Source organism: Phytophthora parasitica, assembly GCF_000247585.1.
Source record: "Phytophthora parasitica INRA-310 unplaced genomic scaffold supercont2.91, whole genome shotgun sequence".
NCBI lineage: Eukaryota > Oomycota > Peronosporomycetes > Peronosporales > Peronosporaceae > Phytophthora > Phytophthora nicotianae.
In genome coordinates, this window is record NW_008649077.1 from 173306 (window position 1) to 174951 (window position 1646).

At 42.8% G+C, this 1646-nt stretch overlaps 1 protein-coding gene across 1 annotated transcript; it reads left to right on the forward strand.

Moving 5' to 3' along the window:
• Positions 1–784: 784 nt before the first annotated feature.
• Positions 785–1576, forward strand: PPTG_18830 (hypothetical protein; the record flags this gene model as incomplete). The annotated part of the gene is made up of 2 exons (XM_008916931.1): positions 785–797; positions 1413–1576. 2 exons carry the CDS (start codon positions 785–787, stop codon positions 1574–1576), a joined length of 177 nt encoding a protein of 58 aa, XP_008915179.1.
• Positions 1577–1646: the final 70 nt, after the last annotated feature.

The window sequence follows — 1646 nt, forward strand, 5'->3', positions numbered from 1 at the left end:
GGAGGGGCGTAATCAAATGCATGCCGATTGGCCAAAACTCGGCCAAAACAAAGACTAATTGGACCAAAGTAAAGCTCTCCATCTCTGCTATCGATTGACAGGCACCGCATCAGAATATTTTTCTAGTAAATAATATTGAGTTTTGTATTGGGCCGCCTTCCCAGGTACTGCGCGGTCGAGCTTCAAGGGCATCACGCGGGTTTGCTATGGTTACCCGCGCTCGCACCCGCTCGCCTGCATTGGTCTTTCCGTTTTGTAGCTCACTTCATTCACTCCCTCAACTTTTGGAGCGCCTGACACAGTTGCAACTCCCACAGATCATTATCACGTGAGACGGAGCTCTGTCAACCGTTTATCAACAGTGGGAAAATATCATCATAAAATAGTATGTGGACCACATAGTTGGTACTTTGACGTAATCTGTGTGGATCACAATCGGTAGTGAGCATGATCAAAGATTTAATACACAGGATCCCTCTCGCGGAAACGACATTGATACATATTCGGAAAGCTCATCCGTGACTGAAAAAAGCAGATCTAGTGAATTGATGCCGTATCAAGTTTGAGCTAGCAAAGTCTTCTGCGTGGCGAAGAAGAGTTATTCCTCCAATGTCAACGAGAGATAATCTGCATCGTCACCAGAGCTCGACGATCTTTCAACCCTTTTAGATGCACGCCTAACATGATAGTAAGATCACTAGAACTGATGACACCAAACAAACGGCGCCAACTATTAAACAGGTTGACAAAAGAAGTGCACCATACCTTTACCGACGACAATACCATGGAAAATGTGGGTACCACTACAGAATCTCAAAAGATCAAAGGAGAAGAAGAAGCTACAATTTTTCTGTCGTGGAAATAGATAGTATCACTATACGACGCTATGTTACATGTACATACTAAAATGATATCGGGTTTCAGGAATCTTTAGTTAACCAACATAAACTAATGCCGTGCTAAGCCCGGTGAAGCTCTGGATATTACGGTATTTTCAAAAAGTAATAACTAGTGCGGAATGAAGGAAGAAAAAAAAAGAGAAGAAATTGCGATTTAACTAAGACTTCCAGTCTAGAAGAAGACATCAACAAACCGAGCGAGAATGATAGTCATTCATTTGAGTGGCTATCCCCGAACTTCGAAAACTTGAAAACAAGTTGGTACCCTAACTTAAGAAAGTACTGAATTTTAAAGAAGACCTGTAACAATTTTTCCATAGCATTATGGTTTCTTAATCTGTTCGATCCTCAATTGCATGAAGTCTTTGGGTTTCTGCCAGCGCATCACGACTTGGAGTAAAATACTCCAATAACTCTTTCGTAAGGGGGGCCATGAGATACAACTGCGATAACGTTTTCAAATTGAAATGGTAACGAAAGTTTGTGAAACTGACTCCGAGATTGAGTGTACAGCTTCTGGTGCCAGCAGCAAAACCATCAACGACGCTCTGACCGACCAAGAGCTGCCTCGCCCAACCCCACGCAAGAAGAGCCGACATGGAAGAGAACTTCATACACCTCCTACCCGCCAAGCTCACACACGATATCCATTCTTTCTGCGTATAGATGACTCATAGATGGAGTGAAGAAAAACATCACCAGTGAATAAGAAACCGTTTTCGGAAATTTAGAAGTCGTCGCCTGAAA